The following is a 21,303-nucleotide window of genomic DNA, read 5'->3' on the forward strand; positions in this document are numbered from 1 at the left end:
TAGTCCTTTGCAGTGCTCTTTGGTGGATATTCACCTCGACTTCTCAGGGAAGCAGGAAGCTTGCACACTCAGTCTGTTTGGTGCTACCAAATTTTGCATCAGGCCAGTTTCAAATAACTTTGACAGGGAAGCAGGTGGAGTAAAGGTACAAATGCCTGCATGGACAGGCAGAAAGCAGTGGGAATGGGTACATATGAGATGTATTGCTTGTTTTGTGGTGGAGGGAAGGAGGCATCTGGAGGGGGGCAGCAGAGCAAGAGTTGGCCACCAACGTAATGGACTGTCAAAATTATTTTGTGTGTGACTTCTTAAAAAAGTGTTGGTTTGAGTGTTTTTAAGTGGGGGAAGGGTGTAGATTTGTCAAGGGTTAAAAAGTAGTGAGTGTGACCTGGACAAGGCTTGTGGACTTTCTGGAGAAGTTATTCCTGGATTTCATTCACATCTTTGGAGAAGAAAGCCTGTTGTGGTATGCTAAGCTTCCCCTTGTATGTGCTCAGTTTGTTAAAATGTTATCACAGGTGTTTCCTTACCGGCCTGCAGTAACTCCTGGGTGGTTTTTCATGTGATCAATAAACCAGAGCTTATTTATTTAATGGAAAGATATAAAAGGCTGAGGGAGGTTAATTGACTTCCTTGAATTCTGCTCATCCTACTGTTGAAGTAAGCCCTAAGGTTGATGCACATCATGGCTATTGCTCTTTAGAGCTGGGAGACTTTTAGCAGCAGACTGACCAATTCAGTGTGACCATAATGCGGATTTTTCCAGTCCTGTCTAGAATTTGGGTCAGAAGAGAGGCAGTTTCCAGCCCTGTGCTGATACTTGCTTTGCACTGCTGCTCCACTTGTTGTCCTTCCCAAATTGACCTCCTTGATACTCTGAGTTTTTAAAAAATAAAAATAAATCTATATTGCACAAATACTCTGCAACATTGTATGGGTGGCCAAAATACTTTGTTATTTTTAGAAACTTATTTTTCAAAGTTAGGTGTTGTTAGAAGAAAATACAGATTTGCAGCTTCCAGTTTCCGGGAGTTTTCCAATCAGGTAGCACAGAAAAGCAGGATCTTTGTGGGGACAAACAAAGTCTTTTCCTAGGGTCTCTTGTTGTGGTCCCTGGCAAAAAAAAAAAAACAACCCAGTGTCCAAAATACAACCTTAATTAAAAAACAAATATGTTTTTACCACTGGGAAGTGACATCTGATAATGTTTTCTCTAAAGATGGGGTGTGGGGATTGGGTATTTTTAGCTGCGGCTATTCTCAAGTTGTTGTTTTGTGACCTTCTCCTAATAATACATTTCTTTAATACATTAGAGTTTTTGTAGTTCTAGAAGCTTTTTCAGACAAAGATGGGTGGAGAAGAAAAGGGAGCAGCAGCCCATTGGCAGGAGAATTACTGAAATCTGTGTTCTGGTGAATATTGGTGCCTAAGGGGGTGCCATGTTAGAGTTGGGTGTATCTCATGAAGGACCTTTCCCAGGTCAGAGACGTGGCTTGTGCCTTCCTCTGGCTGTAGCAACTGTGAGATTTCCATTGCCTGCTTCTTAAAAGCAGTTGAGAACAGGATCAAGAAGGTTTAGCTAGCTGAAAGAAGAAAGCTTAGACAGAAGAATGACGTGGATAGAGATACTGTAGTGCAGGAATCCCATGGAAGGGCAGGTGTAAGAAATGACAGTTCAAATGTAGGTCTTTTTGGTTTGGGGTGTGGCTGACTGACTGGAGTCTCTTGGGATTTACCTGCAAGTGTTGTCTCTGAGAGAAGAGAGCCAATAAATTCCCATATGAAACCTGAAGTTCTTCATCATCCACCGTCTGCTGGGCTTCTCCTCACCCCTTGTTGACAGACTGAAAAGCAAGCACGGATCCTGAGGGTCCTGTGGGCTGATCCTGGGCTTTTGTGAACATCAGAGGGGCTGTGAAAAAGTTTCTCAAAGATAGTTGGTATAAAAGATAGGAGAGAAGAAGCATTTTCAGGTTGAGTTGCTGACGTTGTCTGTGTCTCAGTAGCTACCCACGGAGATGGTCTGGCTCTCCAAAGGGAACAGCAGTTACGTGTTTCCCTGGGCTTGCCTCTGGTGGCATTGTGGGAGGAGGACAATTAAGCTGAGGGTAAATAATAAACACGCATGAAAGCAAGCAAGCTGAAGGAAGGACAGGCAAGAGTGGTCTGTCTGTGCTGCATCTGTGGTGTGCTGCTCCATCTCAGAGAGCATCGGGAAAGTTCTCCAGGAAGAACCTGATGGGGCTGAAGAGGTGTCTGGCTGAAGGGACAAGGAAGGTGTTTAAGTTGGTTGTTTACTTATTTATATAATTCTTTTTTTCAGAACCCAAATCAGTGATCAGTGGTTTCTGCTGATTGCTGATAAATTAAATGATCTGAGGCTGTTTTGCTTTCCAGCAAATCCTTTCATGCTGTGGTGCCTTTTTAATGACCAGAGGCACAGTCAGAAATGACAGCTCAGTCTTCTGAAGTTGTTTAACACCACATGTCCAGCATTGAGTCAGGAAACAGAAAAAGGTTGCTGCTCCCCCAGAAAACTGAGCCCACCTCCTGTGGCCACTGGTGGGGGAGAGTGGGCTATGTGGTGTGGGGTACTTGCAAGTCCCACACTGCTCTGGGGCTGGGCAGGATTTATCACAGTAAAAGGGATCTTGCTTGAAAGAGGTTATGGATCATTCAACATCAGAAACTTGCTAAAGTGGTCCTTTCTGCACTGCCCTCCCCCTGTATTCTTGGACCAAGAAATTATTTACTTATTTTGAAGCTCATATTTTTGAAATCTGTCTTGGGCAGAGCCTTATGCCAAAGTGATGGCCAGAGTTAAGGCCTCCTTAGGCTCCCTTAAGGGAGCTTTCATCAGGAGATGGTGCAGGGCTGGTGCTGAGCTCCTGCAGGTGCCTATTGTGCATTTTCCCTTACATTGAATTTGGGACACAAAGTGGTTATCTGGGTGATGTTTTCATTGCAGGGAACCCCCACCTGTGAATGAAAGCTGTTTGGGCTTGGCACTGGCAGTCGTGGGCAGGTTTCAGTCATGAGTCTGTAAGGTGTCAGCTTATGTGGCCAGAGCGAGTATTTTGTATCCTGAATAATACTTGGACTTTTGGTGCTCTTCTTAGGTTTAGGACCTGACACTTGATACTCTGGTTGCTTAAAAAAAGATTAAATTAAAAATAAAGAGTGACTGAGTAAGGCTTTTTTGGGAACTGTAACCTTGGTGCCCTGTTTTCATGTGACACCTGTGTTTAATTCTTTATCATAACTCATTAGCAGAATGAGCCAGCTCACGCAGGCTAAGTGCCTCGTGTGAGAATGTTTCCTTTGGTCACTGAATAAAGGAGCAGCCCCAGCAAGAGTGGAAGCTTCATCTGTGTCATTTGGGGATGAAACATGGTGATAAGAGATCTGACAGGAAGGAAGTGCAGTGTGCGGTGACAAGAGCATGTTCTCAAAGTAGCATAGTTGGAGTACAATACAGCAGATACTCAGGGTGGGCACAGTATCTTCTGGGGATGGTTTGCAGCTGGAAAACAGGGGCAGCCGCTTGAAGGCAGGTCAGTGGTGCAGAAGTGGCCCCGTCTCTTCAAGCCACACTGCTGGAACATCGTCTTCTCCACAGGACCTGTAAGGTGATGGAGGAGGTGCTGGAGACTGTGCAGCTGGGAAGGGCAGGAGCGGGCTGTGTCCAGTCTGGGCTGGATTTACTGGGTGGGCTCTGACAGGCCTCTGTCTCAAATCACCCCCTGCTGCTTATCGTTGGGAGTGAGCTGTTGCTCTACTGAAAACTGTTCCAAAACAAGGGGGGCAGAAACAATCTGGGAAAGCAAATACTTTCTGATAACAGTGAGCAACAAGCTTTTGTTTGCTGTCAATGGAAGGAAGTGGGAGAAACATGTAGTAACTCTAATGCAGCACAGGCTTTACTGCTGGAAAAGAGATTTAGTGCACACATTCCTCTACTAGGTCCTAGGAGGGGAGATATCCATGAGGAAGGGCTGCTTGAAGTGGGTGGGAAAGGCATGGCTTTTGTTTTGCTGCTGTAGTGCATCTGTGTGAAGCAGATGCTAAAGGAAGGTCTGTGGCCAAGATGGAAATCCAGGTCCAGGCTTACATGGGAAATGGGAACCAGGGAGATGAAGTCCTTGGTTTGTATTCAGCCAGGACAAGATTGAAGCAACTGTGCTTCAAATTAAAGGGAGGCCCCTCTCTACTCAGCTAACAGTGATGATAAAGTGTGAACCAGCTCTGATCTCTGTTCTCTGGAAAGATCCTTCCTGCTGAAGGACTTGATATTTTGAAAAAAAAAAAAAAAGGCAAAAAGCTCTCATGCAATATTAGATTTGAAGTCTTATCTGAAGGCCTGCAGGCATGTTCTAACTCAAGCAGGGATCTTATTCTTTGTGTTGGACCCATTCTTTACATTAAGGAAAAAAAGTTCCTTTCCTATCAAAAGGCACTCCACTGCGCTTAGATGCTTATTTATTTGCAACTTCCGTTTTCCAAGCTTTCTTGCACAGTGCACAGTCCAGCTGCCCTTCAGTAGGATGCATTGTGGTCTCCCAGGTTTTGATCTTGGAACAGGAAGATGAATTTCCCAAGCTGCTGAGGAAATCATCATCCTGCTTGCAAATGCCTTTTGTAGCAGTTAACTGAAATTTTGTGTTTATAAGTGAACTGTTTTAAGTGAACTGTCTGGTTGTTGCTTTGTTGGGTGAATGTTAAAGCATTTTTAAGGTAAATGCACCTTTCAAGTTCAAAGTACCTTTTTTTTCTTTTCTTCAGCTGAATATGTTTTCAGCTAAGTCAGACTGCATCTTGAAATGCAGGTGATACTTGAGTTGTGTTTGTTTGCTTCCTGGAGAGAACAGCATCTGCTGCTGCTTTTCTGGACAGCTTTGCATGGGTCTCCGTCATACCAAAAGCTTGTCTTTATATCACTGCCACAAGCTCTCATTTATTTAAGCTTTTCCCTCTGCTTTTTTAAACTTCCGCCTCTGCGTTTTATCTCATCCAAGAAGAGGTTCTTTAGTTCTTCCATGCACATTGTCACTTCCTTTATGCAAGCTCCAGCTTTCACTGGAAAAACCTGTATCAAGTATCTCTATTGATAGACTTGAGTCCCCTTTGACTTGTTTTTATCCCACTTCCATTGCTGTCCATTATTCACATCAGAAATGCTGAGGACATGGAAAACAGTAAATGTAGGGCGAGGCAGGGGATTCTCCTCCTCTACTCTGCCCTCGTGAGACCCCACCAGGAGTGCTGTGTCCAGCTCTGGAGTCGTCAGCATAAAAAAGACATGGACCTGTTAGAGTAGGTCCAGAGAAGGGCCACAAAGATGATCAGGGGGCTGGAGCACCTCTCCTGTGGGAACAGGAGGAGACAACTGGGGTTGTTCAGCCCAGAAAAGAGAAGGCTCCAGGGAGACCTTAAAGGACCTTCCAATACTCAAACAGGGCTTAGAAAATAAGAGGGAGAGTGACTTTTTACACAGGCACCTGTGGATAGGACAAGGGTGAACGATTTCAAGCTAAAAGAAGAGAGATTAAATATTAGAAAGAAATTCTTTACTCGGCACAGGATCAGGTTGCCCAGAAATGTTGTGGATCCCTGGAAGTGTTCAAAGCCAGACCAGTTGGGCCCTGAGCAACCTGGTCTAGTGAATGGTATCCCTGTCCTTAGCATGGGGGTTGGAATTAGATGATCTCCAAGGTCCCTTCCAACCCAGACCATTTTATGATTCTATGACTTTTATTAAAGGTTGGATTTGCGCACGCACACACAAATCCTGCATTTCTTAAGTTGGGGTGATTTTAGAAGTTAACAACAAGCAAAAAGTTATGTTGTAATTAAAAAGATTGCTTTCATATGACTTGAAAAAACTACGTCTCCTAATGCTGTCCTGCATATAGTTCCAAGGCTGTTAAAAAAGCTTTGGGAGATGTTTTCTCAGTACTTTCCGGTCTTGGATGAAATACTTCTTGTTTCCCTCAAGTTTTCTATTACTGGATATGCTCGCATGGGGCTTTGATAGAAAAAAACAAGTTAACAAAAGCTCATGCATTAGCATCTGGAGATGCTGTTTGAAGGTAATGCAAGTCCAGGATACTGCCAGTAAAATGGTCAGGGAGTGTCCTCTGCAGAGGCTGCCAAAGACAAATAATTTCCTACGAGGGTTCTGTATTTGGAGGCAGTGTGAGCTGATTAAAGTCATTAAAGTGATTGAAGGAATGAGGGTGGTTTCTAGGGGCTGGGCATTAGTTGGGGTCAGGCTAATGGCTGAAGCTGCCTCCCTCCTAAAAATAAGGTGAAGCTAGAGGTTCTTGGAAGCAGTGTAAGACACACAGAGTCAGCAAAGGTCTCACTGTGACTCAACTTAGATATCTGTAGCGTACAAGTCATTCCCCTCAATAATTATTTTGGACAGGTTTTTCACAGCCAAGCTGCATCTTGTTAGTGGATTTTTAACTTCATACTCCTTTATTTCATTGGCTGTACCAGCAACTTTATATAACGGTTCGTTTGTTATTTCCTTGTATGTGTTTTAAAAAAGATGCTGCCTATCTGTGCCAAAGAGGGTGCAGGCTGCTGGCAGCATGATAGCTTATGTTTGCATCTTTGTTCCTTTGGTTTTGGCTAGGGAGCATCACTAGCTCCACAGTGCCCAGGGTGACACCTTGGATAACAGCCAGGACACGTGTCCTCACCCTTCTGCTTCAGGCACGTGTTGGGTGTGGGTGGCCCCTAGCTGACAGTGCTCGCCCAGCCTAACCCAGGGAAAGTTTCAAATAGCAAAAGGAGCCTTTAGCTTACCCAAAATTGCCAAGTGTTGCTGGTGGCAAGAATGACAAGGGAAGAGTAGTGTGTCTTGTAGTGTTGCTACATGTACCAAAAAGAATAAAATACAGTGTTTTAGGAGGAATGCATGTCCAAGAGAGAGTGACTATTGTTGTAGCTTCCATTAGTTTATGGTTAAAGAAATGCAAACTGCCCTTCGAGTCTTAAGGAAACAGAAGAAGCCAGTTCCCAAGCTCTGTGTTGATATAGTTCCCTTCCAGGTCAGTGCATCACCCGAAAAAAAGAGGGGTTTTTTGTTTTCCCACTGGCTTTTTTTTTTTTTTTTTTTTGCCCTTTTTATAGACACTGGAATGGAAGAAGGAGGGAATGCAGAAAGAAAATTAATCTTCAGTTCCCAAAAGCAGCATGTGGACTTTTGCATTCTTCAGTTTACTTCTTTTTTTTGAAATAAAAAATCATTTAAATAATGATGCTTTTAAAAAATAACTCATGCATCTTTAATTTTTTGTGCAGTCCTTTGTTTGGTTTTTTTTTTGCTATTGTTGTCTCTAGAAGATGGATTCACGTTAAAAAGAGCTTAAAGAATGTTTGGATGCTCTTTTATTCCCTGTGAGGTCTAAAAGTAGAAGCTGACAAAGAATTGCTGATAGACTCGCTGCTCTCCTCAGAGGGTTTAGCTTACAACTAAAGCTGCGTCTTCTGACTTTGCACCAACTGAGCTGTGCAGAAGCACCAAGGCTGGGCTTACTGAGCATAAGCAGGGAGGAGACCAAATCTCTTTATCAGCCCTCCTGTTTGTCTCCTCCCATCTCCATCCTTGGGGAGAAGAGCACCAAGGCACACCACCAGAAACGTGTGTGAGAAGGAGAGTGAGATGTAAGTACTGGGAGCAAAGGAAGAGGGATGATGGGGAGAGGCTTGAGAGAGGCTTTATTTATTGGAAGTGCTGCTCGTGTTGAGGAGGTGGATAGCATATAGTCACAGTGTTACATGGCTTTTTAGTTATTTCTATAGCTAGAAGACTTGGACAATGCATTTGGGTTTCTTGATATTGCCGTGGTCTAGTGGCAAAGGGTTGTCATCGTTGTCACCACAGCTTGCCATTGTACTGTAAAAGCTTAGTGCAAATTGGGAGAATAGAGGGAAATGTGTGTAATCTGCATTTAATGTGTGTAAGACACACTACAACCTACTAGGTTATAACATACATAAATTATAATCTGCGTAATGGATTGCTTGTTTATAATGGTGGCCACCTCTGAAAGGGTGTGAGGCCTTCTGCACCTTAGGGCCTCCAAGTCGTTGTGCCTGTGTGCTGGAGAGGTGACAGCAGGGAAATTCAGCACAGGACAGCTCAGAAACATTGGTAAAAGTCTATTTGCTGGTGTTTATGAGGGGGATTGGAGGAGAGGTGGTGTTATTAAAGTGGCGGCTCATGACGGAAGTGAGCTGTGCTCCCTCTCCCCAGTGCTTGCTGACTTCAAGCAGAGCATCATGCTTTGAGATTCTGTCTTGATTTCACACTTGTGGAACTAATGTGTTGCTTCTCTGAGTTGCTGAAGGTGAGAATTAAAAAGTTGGTTTTTATAAGTGATAGCTCTGTGTTGGGCTCTGCTTTCCTTTGGACTGTGTAGCTGTTTGGATGTATCAGGGAGAACTGCAAGTGCTGGAAGGTGGCTCAGGTGACACAGCCAGTGCTGGCTCTTCTGCTGTGCAAGTCCGTGATGTCATGTACTGGTTTTAATCTGTCCCAGGTCCTGAAGGAATGGCCTGAACCCTCCATTGCAGCCCTTCTTGGGGGCAACATATTCTTAGATCAGCTGGAGTTGGGTGTAATACTGTGCCTTTGGCTTCGGTAGGGGGCATTTTCTGCCTGCTGAGTTACCTGTACAGTAAAGTGCAGGCGGGTACAAAGGTGTGTTGGTCTCTCAGGCCTGCATGGGAAGCCCTAGCACTCAACCAGTCTGGAAAATGGCCAGAAAAACCACACCAGGGGTTTTTTTTGCAACACAAACGAGCATGGTTTATTTTCTGCCATTGTGTGCCCTGCAGTTACAGCCTGCTCCTTCCCCACCAGCTCTGAAGGGACCTGCCTTTCCTCTGTGTTCAAAGACCCCTGGTAAAGATGGTGCCTGTGCCAGAACTGAAAAACTGACCAACTTGTTATTTCCTTTGCAGTGAGCCCAAGGGACGAGAGAGTGTGGATTGCCTCCTGCATTGCCTCTTCTCCCAGGCACCTGCAGTGAGCTCTCACGTGCCAGAGGACGAGGGTGGAGGAGAGCAGCCACGCAAAGCTGGGGCAGTGTGGGTGAGCCAAAGAGCATTTGGCCAGTGTGCTGTGGCAACTGGGTGTCCTCAGCACCCTGCAGCAGAGACAACTGGCTCATGCTGGGTAGATGCCTTCAGGGGAGTGGACAACTCCAGCTGAACTGATGAATCTTGGCACCTGATACAAGGCTCAGGTAAGGGCATGTTGCTTGAAGCTGGGTTGTATTTTCATCCTTTCTTCTCCAGACTCACAGGCAGGCTCTGGAGCAAATGAGAATCACCCTGAGAGCTGCCATATACTGTGGTTACACATGCTAATAAATCATCAGGATCTCATCTATGATGATGCTGGATGCTCTGGCTTGTTGGGATATTGCTGGTGGTGTCAATGTGAGTTGCAGTAGAGGTTCTCCCTTGGTGTTCCCAGTACCTCTGCTGAGGTAGATGACTGTGTTTTCTCCAGTGCAGCATCCAGTGCGGTTTCAGATACAATGCAAGTTTACTAGGACAGGAGATCATCTGAATTTTCTGTAGCACATCTGTGATTCATCTAAAGTGATCTATGGGCAGTCATTTTCAGAGACCCCAAGACAGTTGAAACAAACCTTCCTGCAGTTCAGCTGGCTTAGTGCTCCTTATACTCTTCAAACAAACAAACAAACAAAAAAGCTTGCTTGCTTGCTTGTGTGCTCTTGGGTTGTAGTCAAGGAAATAAACATGCAAACAGGGTCTCCTGTATCTTGGTTCATCCTGCTTGATAGTTAATTTCATTCCCGAAGCCGTAATTCACTTTGCAAGTGCAGGTCTTGGTTCCCTTTCTGGTAGCAGGGATATAATCGTGTCCTGGATTTGAGCTAAGGTTGGGGATGCACAGTCCAGTGATGTGTTTTGAAGCTGGTGCCTGGCCAGGATGTTTGCAGTCTGGGTTTGTTAATGAGAGAGAATCTGCACATGGGAGTGAGCAGAAGTCCTTGATGCAAGTGCATTGAGTGTGTTGTTCATTTTGGAAGAGAAATTTGGGGGTATAGTAAAAAAATGCTGCAGCAGCTGCAACACTAGAAATGGGGATGCTGGCCAGTCTTGTACCATGACCTCAAGAGCAGGTTGGCTTCCACATGGGGGCTGGTTCTCACAAAGCAGAAGCTCTGCCTGCAGTCAGCGGTGTGTGGCCATCACTTCCTCCTTGGCTTGTCACCTTGTGGGCACACAGCCAGGCGTGCTGGTGCCCGCCTGTAACTGCCTGCAGCCCCTCCTGGGTGCCTTGAGGGGCTTTGAGGTTTTCTCAGGCTGTGGTGATGCAGTCAGAGCAGTCCCAAAGCCATACTCGCTTCGGCTGTGCTTGGTAGGTATGTGCAGTAGTGTAATGCTGTAGCTTTGCTTCCAAAGGCTTTGAGCCAAAGAGCATTTGACCAGTGTGCTGTGGCAGCTGGGTGTTCTCAGCACCCTGCAGCAGAGACGACTGGCTCCTGCTGGGTAGATACCTCAAAGGCTTTGAGCTTGTGGGAGAAGAGCCTCTGATGACGGCTCCTCTATGGTTGCAGCTGCTGACTATCTCCCCAGCTTCTACCAGGCAGCCAGGATGGGCAGATTGCTCCAAGCCCTTAGCCTGTGCGTTTTGAAGCATGTCAAGGTGCCTGTTTCATGCACTTAAAAAGCCCTGATGGGGCTTACTCAACTTTTCACAGCTTGTTTTAGTCGCTTTCACTGCTCCGCATGGCCAGGTTTATTCCAGGGTGTGCAAGTGCATCAGTCACTGTTAAAACTAGTAGTAGCTGTACAAGTGAGTAGTAGCTTTAGAATTGCTTTGCTGGGAAGTGGTGCAGACTGCAGGTGTACCTTGTGAGAGGGTCTTGCCTCTTAGCAGATGTATAAGCATTTGCACTTGCATAGATGTATACGCTTTTCCCTTAAAACTGTTCCCCTAAAGGAAAAATTGCAGGCTGATACCATAGATGGCTAAAGACATAAAATGTGTGTTAAAATGTGCTTTTAAAATGGAACATGAAACAGGAACAGTGACTTGTTGGGTTTCAGCAGTGGTGGGTGTGACTGTAGTAAGTACGTACCTTTTTTACTTTATTCCACAGTAGTAGTTTCACTCTGATAGAAGCCAGAGTGGTGTGTCAAAACTTGATTTTTTTTCTTCTCCTAGCAGCAGTCTCTATTTAAAGTTAAGAGGACCCATTCAGAATGAGAACACACATTCACCTAAACCCATTTCTGCTTTTTCAATGACCTTCTGCCAAATAAAAACCAACTACAAACATGTAGTCTTAATCTCAAATGGCTTGAGTAGATACTGTTCTACACTACAAAAGATTTAAAAATTGAGTTCCAGAATATCCTCAAATCCAGCCCGAGACTGAGAACGCGTTACTATGCTGAAGAGATTTTACTGATATTTTCATTTTCAAAAGCCCATCTGCCAAGTGCTGGCAGGGTGATTTGCTGATGGGTTTGTAAGCGTGACACGTCGTGTCGTGGCTGGGGGGGTGACAGGGGACGTTTGTGTGTCCCAGGCTGTGCCACAAGGAGCACTGCTGCTAGGAGTGGGAAATGCTCAGTTCTTCTGGGCAGCGAGCAGGGCTGCAGCACTGGGCTGGTGGGCAGAGGTTCCCCTCTCCCAGCCAGGCTGGTCTCGGCAGGTGCTATCCCATGTGGGACAGTGGGAGCTTGGCAGATCTGACTGGAAAAATACAGGGCTTGTGGGGAAGGTTATAACAGTAAATCTGATTTATGGAGAACAATTTTGACATGAAGTCTTGGATTTTTGATGCATATACTTTCTTCTTGCTGCCAATACTTGAGATCCCAGCTGGTGAGTTAATTTAAGGAAAGTTGCTTTCATTCAAAAATTGGGTATTTTATTTCAGGTTTGCTGATGGCTAGATAATGTTCAATGTGGGTAGGCAGTAACATGCATTTTCATTAGCATCTTCAGGCTTAGTGTTGCTGGTATTAATTTTTACCTCCTTAAATTGTAAACTGGAAGCTGCAAGTTTTAGTGTGAGATGACAGATTGTGGGTGTTTTCAACTCATTCTTTCTAAAAGGAACTAGTTCATAACTTTGTTTTGGGGTTGAATTTACATGTGCATGGTTCAGGGCTTTCTGTTGCTTATATCCCAGTAAATTATCTAATATCATTGTTACATTGTTCACATTTTCTTACTATTCCTGTTCATAGCAGCTTCATCTTGTGTGGAAAAAATATCTCTTTGCTAGGAAAATACCGTACGCACAGGAGAAAATTGGGTGGCGGACTTGAGAAACTAATTTGAGTGGTACATTAAAAAAAAGAAAGTATGGAGTCATACACAGGTATATGGAGAAGCGTGGCAGGTACAGCCTGTTCCTATTTATAGGAAGCCTGTGTTTACATCAAGTAAAAAAATGCTGTGTTTCGTCAAATCCTTCAGAAAATAAATCTCAGTAGTTTCTGTGTACACAAGGTGTCTTTTCCCTCAAGCAAATGCTATTTAACACCATGGTGTCAAAACTACTCTGGAGTTTGAGCATGTGCAGAATTAAATAATAAAAATACCCCTATTCAATGAATGCCATTACAGAGCTCAGTTATGTTCTGTTCCCTCTCCAGAGTACTTTGACAATCACCTCGTTGAGCGCAGCACCTTTCTGTGCTCTCTCAAGCAGCAGCATTGTGGTTACACCCCAAGGCTGGTGCAGCCACTTGTCATCTCTGTCCTTCTCACTGCCATCAACCATTTTCTCTGCTTTCAAGTTTTTTCCTAAATTTGGACTTTTGCACTGTTCTAGAAAGAGAAGACAAATGTGCATAGTCCAGGCATGAGATGCAAAACTGGCTCCTTTGCACGAGTCTGGTGTTTCTGGCTGCAGAGAGGCTTTTGCAGAGGTGAATGCCAAAATATATGTGTTCTTGTTGTGTAAATCCTCCCATGGTGCCAAGTTGCTCTTCCTTTGTTATTCTATTACAGAGTGTGGTCAGAGATGTTCAGAATAGCTTTCACTTTTTAAGTGTCTTGAAAAATTGCCCATTTAATCTGATGTACAGTTTATTTTTTCCCTGTAGCCTGTAGAATATTTGTATTTTTAGCAGCATGTAAAAGACATCATTTGAATTTTTTGGCCCCATAACAACAACAACAAAAAAGTCATAATTGGGGGAGTTAAATTTCACAGGAGATGTGAGAAGGAGGAGATGCAGAAGTATTACCTGACACAGTGAGACAGTTACTCAGACCTTGCTACTTTGTAAAATTAAGCTGTGATCAAAAAGTATTTAACAAAGTTCACATCTGAAGTAGGAGCTGCAGCTTGGAAAAATAAAGGAACAAAATACACTTTAATATTTCTATCATTGCTCTATTTTGATTGTGGAGCCAATAACAGGGGAAGATACACCCATTCCTGCCATGAATTTGAAGAATTTGCATTTTTCCAGTGTCTGAATGGATGAGTGTAAAGTGGTGCCCTGACTGTGCTGTTGCCTCATAACAGGTCATGGAAGAGCCCTGATTATATTGCATGTGATATAGTATTTCTATCACACTGCTGACAACTAGGAGAGATAGCTGCTTTCAAAATGAAGAGTTAGGGAAAGTTGGATCTCTTGGCCATCTCCATCCATGCCTGAAAGACACAGTGGCAGCAAGCAGGTTGCATTAAGGAGTTGTTAAGATGAGACAAATAAATAGTCTCTTGCAGGTGTCTGAAGGTGCAGACAAATGGGGTGAGCCTTGGAGAGTGCTGATGCTTTTGCTCATCATATCTCCCCGAGGTTTTTTTCTCCTTAATTTATAATCCCACTCTTCAGATGATCCTAAGCGATGCCTTTGGCTGCTCTGGCTCGTTCAGTGGCAAGCACCACTGCTGAGATGCATCTTCATCTGGAAGCTGGGGTAACATGTCCTATGGGAAGAACCGTTCAGGTTTCTCCTGAAGGGAGGTCAGTATGGCTCCTTGTTGTGGTTTAAGCTATCCATTAGAGAGCTACAATGGCCCAAAGGTTTAGGTAATGTGGCCTGTGGTGGCCTGGCTTTTAAGTGGTGCCATAGCTGAGCTGGGCTGGTTGTGGCTCCACACAGTTTCAGAGGAGGAGGACTTGATGGACTTTCCCTCAGCCCTCTTCCTTGCAGCCACCTCCGGAGGTTTTGTCTGCCCATGTTTTCTCCTTGGTGTGTTAGATGCATCTTTGGTGGATGAGGAACTGGTTGTGGCTTTACAGGGAGGATAGGATGCTCCTTTGGGCTTGTACAGGACAACGCTCAAGTTGTTTGACGTGGGAAGTTACCTTGCTCATACATATGTGTATGGGATGAAGCAGAGCAGTGGGCACAGATCTCAGGGACCTAGACTGGGTCTTGCTTAGACCAAGACTGGTCCGTCTCAACATCTTGCCACTGTGTTGTTTTTCTTTTGGAGTTGTATATAGAAGGTAATCACCTAGAGGCCAATTCACTTGTCTCATGCACACTTCAGTAGGCAAAAACTTCTCCTTTTAATTTCTTCTTTGATGTTAAATCTGCCTCCGGGTGCCCCTACAGAGCATCTCCTGGCTTCCCATCCTGAGGTGGGGCAGGAGCGTGGTGGTTTGCTGTCATCCACGTGGACACTGTGCCAAGCAGCGCCTGGCTGGTGCCTGTCCTGTGCTGGGCCGGGGCTCTGTGGCTGGTTTGTGCATCTTGATTTAAAAGCCATGTCTTTCATACTGTCATGTATATGCCTGAGAACAAAGACAAGACTCCCCTTGCTCAGGCTGGGCTGTGTCCCAGTGCAGGGAGCAGGGAGCTGGCAGTCCTGCTGCGTGCAGGCAAGCTCCACAAACGCTCTGTACAGCAGCTGTGCAACCCCGGCCTAATTCTAGCTGTGGGATATGGCTGGAAGCTAAAATCTTCAGCAAACATTTCTTGTATTAGCACTTTCCTAAAATATTTCACATGCTGTGTACACATTTACTTATCTCCTTTCCCCTCCCTCACACTTTTTTTCCCTTACAGCTTCTGATATGAAGAAGGATATAGAGTCTTTAATAGCCCAGGAGAAAGCAGAGATCGTCGCCAAGTATGAGAAGGTATCAGCCTTGTGCATCTCTCCAACATGCTGGCTGGCACTGAAGCTGTTTAATCAATTAGGAATGTGTCAAATAAGAACTTTTGCCTCCCTGCAGGCATCGCCCCAGTAACCCTCATGCCATCAGGCTTCATGCCAGCTCTCCCTGCCTGTACATCCCCTCTCACTACATCCCTGGAGTTTCTTGAGGGTCCCATGTGTGCTCAGTATAGATACTGAAAGGTCCTGAGCTTCTGGTGCTTCAGTGCTCCCTTAATACCAGGATGGCTTATGCCCAACAGCACTGTTTCTTCTGATGTACAGCCCTTCCCAGCCTCTAGCAGAGGCACACATGCAATGCTGGATAGGCTGAACTTGGCATTTTTCCCTTGCCTGTCTTGTATTTGGCTCTTTAGTTCAGGTTTTGCTCTCCTGTCTCTGTGCCTTTTATTCAGGAGAGAGGGATGTGGGCTTTGGGGGCAGGATGCAGGCACTGGGGCATTCCCGATGCTGGGACCAGCTCACAGGTGTCCTTTCTGCTTTCAGGGCAGGCAGGAAGGAGCTCAGATTGACCAGTGGGAAGATGCTGATTTCACGCTGTACAAAGTTACAGACCGGTTTGGATTCCTGCAGTAAGTCCTCGTGCTGTCTCCTTTCCTCTCTGACCTGTGTGTGTGTGCACCATCCTTCTGCACTGAGCATGACAGGCCCAGCATCTCTCCCGTAAGCTGCTCTGTGGCTTGGCTTGATCAATCCCAAATGCAGGAGGAAAGACTAAATGGGCCTCCTTCCTTAACTGTGCATGTCCAAACACTCTGATGCTTTGAATCTCCTACAAGATAGGGCTTAGATGTGGTTTCCTATAACAAGCCTGGTGTTAGAAGGTGCAGGCTGGTGCTCCTGTGCCACCATGATGTGTCACAGAGGGAGAGGCCCTTGTGTTTGCACCTGTTGATTCAGGGAACTGTAGGGAGAGATGAGACAAGATATCTGATTGTCTTTGGCTGCCTGAGGAAGTCCCCATCCTAACTAAGGTGCACATGAATTAAATGCACACCCTCTGCCTGGAAAGAGTGTTTAAAATAACTGGTTTTATTCTGATTCTGAACAAAAGTTACAATAGTAGGTGTTCTGTGTGCAGGAGGTTTTAAGCAATTGCTGTCCAGACATTCTGCTTCCCCACCATTTAAATTGCTGATCATATGTGTATTGAAGAGGAGATACATGCCCAGGATTTCCAGTTATATCCAGTGCTTGATCACCCCCCAGGAGCTCTTGTTGGGTGGTGGGATTTTGGATGGTGCTTCCCCTGCCTCTTTCATACTGGGGGCAGCTGTAGGAAAGGCACAAAGTCCCCAGGGCTCAGGTGTCTGAGGTGGTCCCTGAGCTGCAGCACCCCATGCTACTCCACACCCTTTCTTACCTATAGAGTAACCAGTGACCCCTTGCTTTTCCAGCGAGCAGGAGCTGCCAACCCGCACCGCCTTGGAGGAGAAGGTGAGAGCTGCCAGCTCTGTCATCATGGATGTGGCATCCTTATCACACCGGCTGGGGAGGGAATGTTTTTTGAGGAAACAAGTGAGCAAGTAAGAGCAAAGCAGGCAGCCAGCACCCACTGGTCACTGCTGCTCGCCCAGACATGGGAACTCTGCACGACGCCCAGCTGTTGGAGCTTTTATTTTGCTGGGTCAGATATCTTCCCTCCTCCACACTGCACTGAAAAGCACCTCTTTAAAGCAATATTGGGCTTTCCCCTCTGCTTTGGCACAGTGCTCAGCAGCTGTGGCTCATAAAGGGGACTGCATGTGCAAGGGAAAATGGTGGAAGTTCTAGGTAACCATCATATCCATCCTCATCTCCCCTGAGATGAGAGAATGTCCTCTGTTAGGACCCTGCTAACTGGGACTGATTCGTGTTTCTGCCGATCTGATACAGCGATAAGATTTGAGTCTAGCTGGACCTGCAAAGATTTTTATTGTCAGGGAATACTCTTGGGAATGCTTTCTCTGTGTGAAGCCTGTGTGTCTTGTCATTTTTGCCAATGCTGCTTTTAATTACCAAGTGCTGAAATTACCAGTTTCTGCACGCACCTGTGGATTATTCCCATCCTTGATGCGAGGTCTTTGCATACAAGTTTAAACCTAAGAGAATGAAGTTTTGTATTTTCAGGAGGCATCTCCTGGGGCTTTTTTTTCTTAAATTTGTCTTGTCTTTTCTTCTCCCTTGCACCAGCAAAAACAGCAGGAAATTGAACGTGTGGACAAGTGGCTTAAGATGCTGAAGAAATGGGGCAAATACAGAAACAGTGACAAGGTAAGGAGGAAAAGAAAGAGTGTATGTCTGGAAGGGCAGGTGTGATGGATCCTTATGATGAGGCAGGTTTTCAAAAAGTCAATAGAGAAAACAGAGATCTCTGGAACATTGCCTGAATCTACTTGTTAGTCTTCAATATTTTAAAGCGTTCCTAGAAATTTCTGGGTTACCAGTCGAGGTAAAGTCCTGTTCTGACTTACATAGCTTTAAAAAGGGTTTCCTAAATGCTGCTGCCATGTTTGCACTTCTGCTTTCCTGTGCAAGCAGGAGCACAACAGGGATGTTCGTGTGCCCATCTGGCTCCCTGCCCTGTGAGAGCAGAGGGCAGTGCACACCACAGGTCGCTTCTGTGTGTCCACCTCCTGGCAGCGATGTGGGAGATGTGACTGATACAGCCCAGTTGATGTTCCTTGTAATTCTCCCTGGGGGAAGAATTATTTGTCTAGAACATTACCTAGATTTTATATTTTGCTCCTAGCTGTGCCTGTGAGAGGTCACTTAGGTATCATATTGTGTACAGCCGTCTGTGGAAATCAAGGATAGAGATGCTGACATTATGTCTTGGCTGTGGTGTTAAACTCTGCACCAAGCACCACTGCAAAACTGAATTGTTCTTCATAAATAGTATCTGTTATATGTTCCTCTTACAAACCTCTTGAAACAAAAAACCCTTTGAACCTAATGACAGGATCCTTGCTGCGTAGGGAAAGGAGCATTGTCTGTGACCTGCTCTGCTTGCAGCACTCTGCACAGGAGAGGGCAGAAGCCTGGCATTACCTTGTTGCCATGGCCTCTGCAGCCTTCATGTTTAGCAGGAGGAGTGGGGTGTTTGTTTGGACTGCTTCTAGCTCCTGCTGGGAGTCCTTGGGAGAAATTTGAGCTTGGTTAAAAGGGTTATATAGAGAGAAATATCTCTGAAGAGTATCTGCATAGCTGCTGGGACAACATGGAGCTGAGCATCCTCATTGCCCAGCTATCAGGAGTCATGTCCAGTTCACCCAGCCAACGACCTGCTGTAGTCTCACCCTTTAAAAAAAAACCAACAGAAACAAAATCATCTTAATGACAGCAGGGATGTGGTGGAGGTGGGCTTGGGGTTTTATAATTCTTCTGTTCACTTCAGGGTGGTTCTAATCACTTTGTTCATCAGTGTGGCTCCACAGGCAAAATCAGAGGCTCTCTCGTGACTTGTTTCTTTCTAATTAGAAGTTATCACTAATTGGTTAGTGACCTTGTGGGTAAACCACCAAATTCCAGCAGGGTACAGGGAATTCCTTCAGGTCCTGGAGGGTGTTTGGGGTGAGTAATGATGAGTGGTTTTAGCACACCTTGGCTTCCCTGGGTGAGACGGTGGGGACAGACAGGACCCAGCATGAGTGCAGTGGAGTGGTAGCGATCTCTGATCCTTGTCTGTTTTGGATTTCCCTTGATAATTAGTGGGTGTGTTAAGCATGCTGTAGCTGATGTCACTCAGATCTGCTGGATGGCAAAGGGTCAGACCGGCAAGTAGGTTTTGAGGATCTTTGGGTCAGAAAATCAGAAAGCTCTTGTAGTAGAATAAAAGATGTTATAAATAACAGCCTGTAAATGGTCGATGACTCTTGGGCACAGAGATGGCATTGTCTCATGCTGGGAGACTGGAAATGGCCATCCCCTCTCCCAGCAAACAGAGAAGCAGTGCTTGGCTCCAAGCAAGGAAGGAGCAGTCTGGTGACCCTGGGGAGTAGAAAGGAGCTGTAGTTTTAGTCCTGTCCAGCCTAACACCCGCTGCCTTGCACCAAGGCAAGTGCAGGCAGGAAGGTCTGTAGCAGCCACACGTCATTAAATGCAAAGACCCTGAGAAGCACAAAAGAAATGTGCCTTCTTTTAATAAAAAAAAGTAAAATTAGGTTGTATCCTTTACCTTGATGTGCAACACCATGCTCTTGTGTCAGGAGCATGGAAGCTGCTGAGATATTCTTTCTGCCACAGCTGGATGCAGTTCAACTGTGGCATTTCAAGGACCTTATGCTGGGATCACAGTCCTGTCAGATGGCTACGGGTTTTTTTCTAGCTAAAATAAATGTGACAAGCCCTTGATCTGATTTTTCTAAAGCAGAGTGGGTTGGTTTTGTTCCTTCTCTGAGCGCTCAGGCTGCCACATCTGCATTGCATATTTCCTTCAGGTTTGTTTTCACCACTTGGCTGACATGATAGAAACTCAAGTGTCACAAGACAGCTGCTCTGTGTTATTTTAACAATGACTAAGATGTCATCTTTGAAAAAAATCCTCTTATTGAAAACAAGACCCTTCCCTTTGATGTTAATTTTGATATGCTGTGCTTTATTAGAGGGGAAAAAAAATCTTGTTGCAGGAACTGCAGGCAGTTTCACAGGGAAGTTGCCCTGACTTTGACTCTGCTGGAATGAGGTAGAAACCCATCTTATTTTCCAGACTGGGACTTCCTGGACTTCAGGGCCAACCTTTTCAGTCCCAGTTCATATGCTGGAGCTGGCAGACATCTGATCATATCAAGTGCTTGATGAAGAGGGACTTAGCAAGCAGGCCCCTTGTGTTTTGCAGCATCTCAGTACCTGATTGAGGCTTAGGTTGTCTCATCTTCTGTGTTGTGAAATGTCAGCAGGAGGAGGTTGTGTACCCATCCAGGGCACTGACCCCAAAGCAGCCACCTGTCAGTGGGCAAGAAAGCAGCTTTTTCAGACCCCTGGCATGAGCCATCGCCAGAGAGCAGCAGGTTTGGCTTTTTGTTCCCCCACCTGCAGCCTGTGTGCATCCCTGCGTGCTGTAGATTGCAGTCTGGGTCTTGTGACTGTCACAGATTATAGGAAATAAGGCTGAAAAAAAAGGGGGACCTTTTACAGTTCCTTGCCTAGAATGGCCTGGCTAGGAACTGAAATAATTTCTGGCATAACCTGTTTCAGGATGAGCAACAAATAGGATTATCTTCATTAAAGTAATGAACTGGGGCTCCCTGTGCTCATCATTGCCTCAGATCTGTCTCCATCTCTGTTCTAGACACGTTCTGTAGCTGATTTAATTTCAGTAGCAAGATCAGCAAAAAGTGACACCCAGCACAATTCCTCATATGGGTGGGGTTAGAATGATGCAATGGTGCCTTTTTCTGTCTAAACTTCCACAAGGGAAAGGGTACAAAAATAAAGGAGTCCATGAAAGGACCACACTGTTTTGCAGAGTTAAGGTATGTCAAACATGCAAAGAAGTGCTAAACTGTGTTACTGGGGTTCAGCACAGGGAGGCTCATGTGGTCTGTGTCCTCTTCACTGCTGATTTGAACCCAAGTTAAAACACCAGCCTGACTCTACTTGGGAAGGTTAGGAAATGGCTGGTGCCATATAAGAATCTACACAGTTCAGGCAGCACAGTTTTGCAGATAAAGAAGACTGTGCTGTGTGCACTCCAACAGTGGGATAATTTATTCCTCATTGCTCTGAAATGGATTTCAGCCAGAACCACCAGTCATAGGAGGAGGATATGACCTCTGCATCATTTTCAAGCTGCATCTTGCTGCTGGCCATGTGGGATGGGACCTTTAGAGAGGGATGTCTTTGGTCATAGATGTCTGGTTTTTAGGCAAAGCCTGCCTTTGTGCAGGGGGGAAGCCTTGTCTCCGCTAAGGTCATGGGAGTGCAGGGCGCTTAATCCAGTGCATGCCAGCAAAGCGGTTTAGGATGAATCAGGGATCTGTATGGACTGGCACAGACCCCCAAGAGTGAACAGTCTGCTAATGCCAGGGAGAGCCAGCAGACATTTGTTGTGCCAGGGCTGGCTGAAGTCAGATCTCCTGCCTGCAAATGCTATGGGAATGAAAGGGGGTTGTGTCTAGGAGCTGCAGGGTGGCTTCACCTGCTTTTTTTTTTTCCATTTTGGAAAGGC

The 21,303-nt window shown here is 45.5% G+C and overlaps 1 protein-coding gene across 10 annotated transcripts in view; it reads left to right on the forward strand.

The window, feature by feature from the left end:
• LOC104691818 (USP6 N-terminal-like protein) overlaps positions 1-21,303 on the forward strand; it is an 83,284-nt gene that overhangs the window by 35,927 nt on the left and 26,054 nt on the right. For 7 of the 10 annotated variants that reach the window (XM_039552770.1, XM_039552768.1, XM_039552769.1 and 4 more), the window contains 5 exons: positions 8,977-9,260; positions 15,044-15,117; positions 15,642-15,727; positions 16,553-16,592; positions 17,328-17,408. In XM_039552770.1, the coding sequence (XP_039408704.1) occupies positions 15,052-15,117; positions 15,642-15,727; positions 16,553-16,592; positions 17,328-17,408 (273 nt within the window). In that variant the 5' untranslated portion in view covers positions 8,977-9,260; positions 15,044-15,051. The other 3 variants (XM_039552772.1, XM_039552773.1, XM_039552775.1) reach the window with 3 other exon arrangements.

Source organism: Corvus cornix, chromosome 5, assembly GCF_000738735.6.
Source record: "Corvus cornix cornix isolate S_Up_H32 chromosome 5, ASM73873v5, whole genome shotgun sequence".
In the NCBI taxonomy this organism is placed as follows: Eukaryota; Metazoa; Chordata; class Aves; order Passeriformes; family Corvidae; genus Corvus; species Corvus cornix.